Source organism: Penaeus monodon, chromosome 10, assembly GCF_015228065.2.
Source record: "Penaeus monodon isolate SGIC_2016 chromosome 10, NSTDA_Pmon_1, whole genome shotgun sequence".
NCBI classification, from domain to species: Eukaryota; Metazoa; Arthropoda; class Malacostraca; order Decapoda; family Penaeidae; genus Penaeus; species Penaeus monodon.
The window spans coordinates 25890409-25892219 of NC_051395.1; the positions used below are offsets into that span (position 1 = coordinate 25890409).

Consider the following 1811-nt stretch of genomic DNA (forward strand, 5'->3'; position numbering starts at 1 on the left):
TATTGTGATTTACAGATTTCATTTGGCCATGTAGTCCTTGTTTTTTGTCACCAGCTGTGTGTATCTTTTGTAATTTTTTACTAGCATTTTAGTCTTGACTTGTAAAAGTACATATTGAATGATATATAACACAGAAAGGAATCTTATTCAATTTTGTAAAACTAAGTGAAAACATAATTCAGTGAGAGAAATATATTTGTTAGATTAAAATCAATTGAAACTTAATAGGAATGGGTCATGTTGTTTATTATGATGACATTAATGACATTTTTTTTTTGTAGTTCATTAAAAAGGTTATAATACTTATGACTATTATATATTATGAAGTCCAAAATCTCAGGTTCTCTTATTGCTACATTTTTTTTGTATCATGTTCTGAGTGTCATTTCAGTTTTTACAGATAGTCCAAACTGTAAAATAATTACTAGGCTGCTGTATTGTACTTGTCCATAAAATTTACTATCATGAACCAACTGAGTATACATAATTTATGATAACAGGAATAGAATTTGGGATTTATAATACATTGGTCTAAGTGTATCAGCTTGCAGGAATATGTTTCATATTTAATTATAGGACTTTCATTTTTATCCCAACTAGCTTGAAGAAGGAGAAATTGATGTTCGACTGTCTTCCTTCAAAGGATGCTTTCTCCAACGAATGTCAGGGCATCGGCGTCCCTGAGGCCAGCCGGACTCTGTTCTCGCCCACCCTCGGCCTTCCCCAAACAGGATTCCATTCCCCCCAGACCCTCTGATGCAGCTCTGGTCCCGTCTTTTTGTGAGGGACTTGGAGGAGGTGGCACTCATGGTCTACCCATGGCCAAGGGTTCCTGTGACTAGGTTCTGATGAATTAATACCCATGACTGTAAGTACTCTTTTGAGGGGTGGAGTTTGACTGTAGTTTTATGACAATTGTGAAAAAAAAAAAAAATAAAGAAATGAAGAATTTAAGATTTGGTTCTTGGTCAGCTGCAGTCTGGGAAGTGAATAATCAATGCTACTCATGGGTTTTTATTGTGATCTAAGCAATACCAAAGACGAGTTCAGAGAGATGAATATCACTGAAAGGGGAACTTTTATAATGGACTTACACGTGTCTTAGTGGAAACTTGAAAAAGAAAATAGTCCTTTTTTTCAAAACAGCTGTCTGTGTATAATTTTTCTATGTCACCTGCTGCACTGGTACTTAAGGAATATATAAAAACTTACATCTATTTTACACAAATGTAAATGATACCTCAAAATAGCAACCTATAAATGGGTGAGACAGTTCATCTGAAGATCTCTTTAGTAAATACTCAATGAATATACATCAGTGAGGATATATATCAGTATCAATAATAATTCAGTGCTTTACTAGATACTGAATAGATGTACTTCAGTGAGGAAAGGCTAGTCAATTTCCTGATAGGAAGAACTTTTACATAACTTTTACAATCCTTTGCACATACTTTTACAGTTCTGTAGATGATATTCAGAAACTACATAATTGTTGTGACAATATGAGAAGAAAACGACATTTTAGTAAGTGAAATGAAGGTAATCTTTATTCAAAATGCAGTATCTCAAAGTTTGGCATGAGTATAACCAGTGCAGACCTATCCTCACTAGATAACAATTTATAATAGATGAGCTAATATGCTGTTGGAAGATAGAGTTTACACATCTTCATTTGAAATTTGATGTTTCTACTTTGTCATGACTAATTGTTTAAGAAACAGATAATTATTTTTGGATGTGGTCCCACTCTGTTGATTAAGTAATGTTACACATATAGTAGTGATTGCAGTGTTTATTGTTATCTCATT

At 33.4% G+C, this 1811-nt stretch overlaps 1 protein-coding gene across 1 annotated transcript in view; it reads left to right on the plus strand.

The window, feature by feature from the left end:
* Positions 1-938, plus strand: part of LOC119577984 — a 4880-nt gene extending 3942 nt beyond the window's left edge. Inside the window, exon 4 of the mRNA XM_037925685.1 lies at positions 601-938. Within this exon, the coding sequence (XP_037781613.1) occupies positions 601-684 (84 nt within the window). The 3' untranslated portion in view covers positions 685-938. The remainder of the gene's footprint in view (positions 1-600) is intronic.
* Positions 939-1811: the final 873 nt, after the last annotated feature.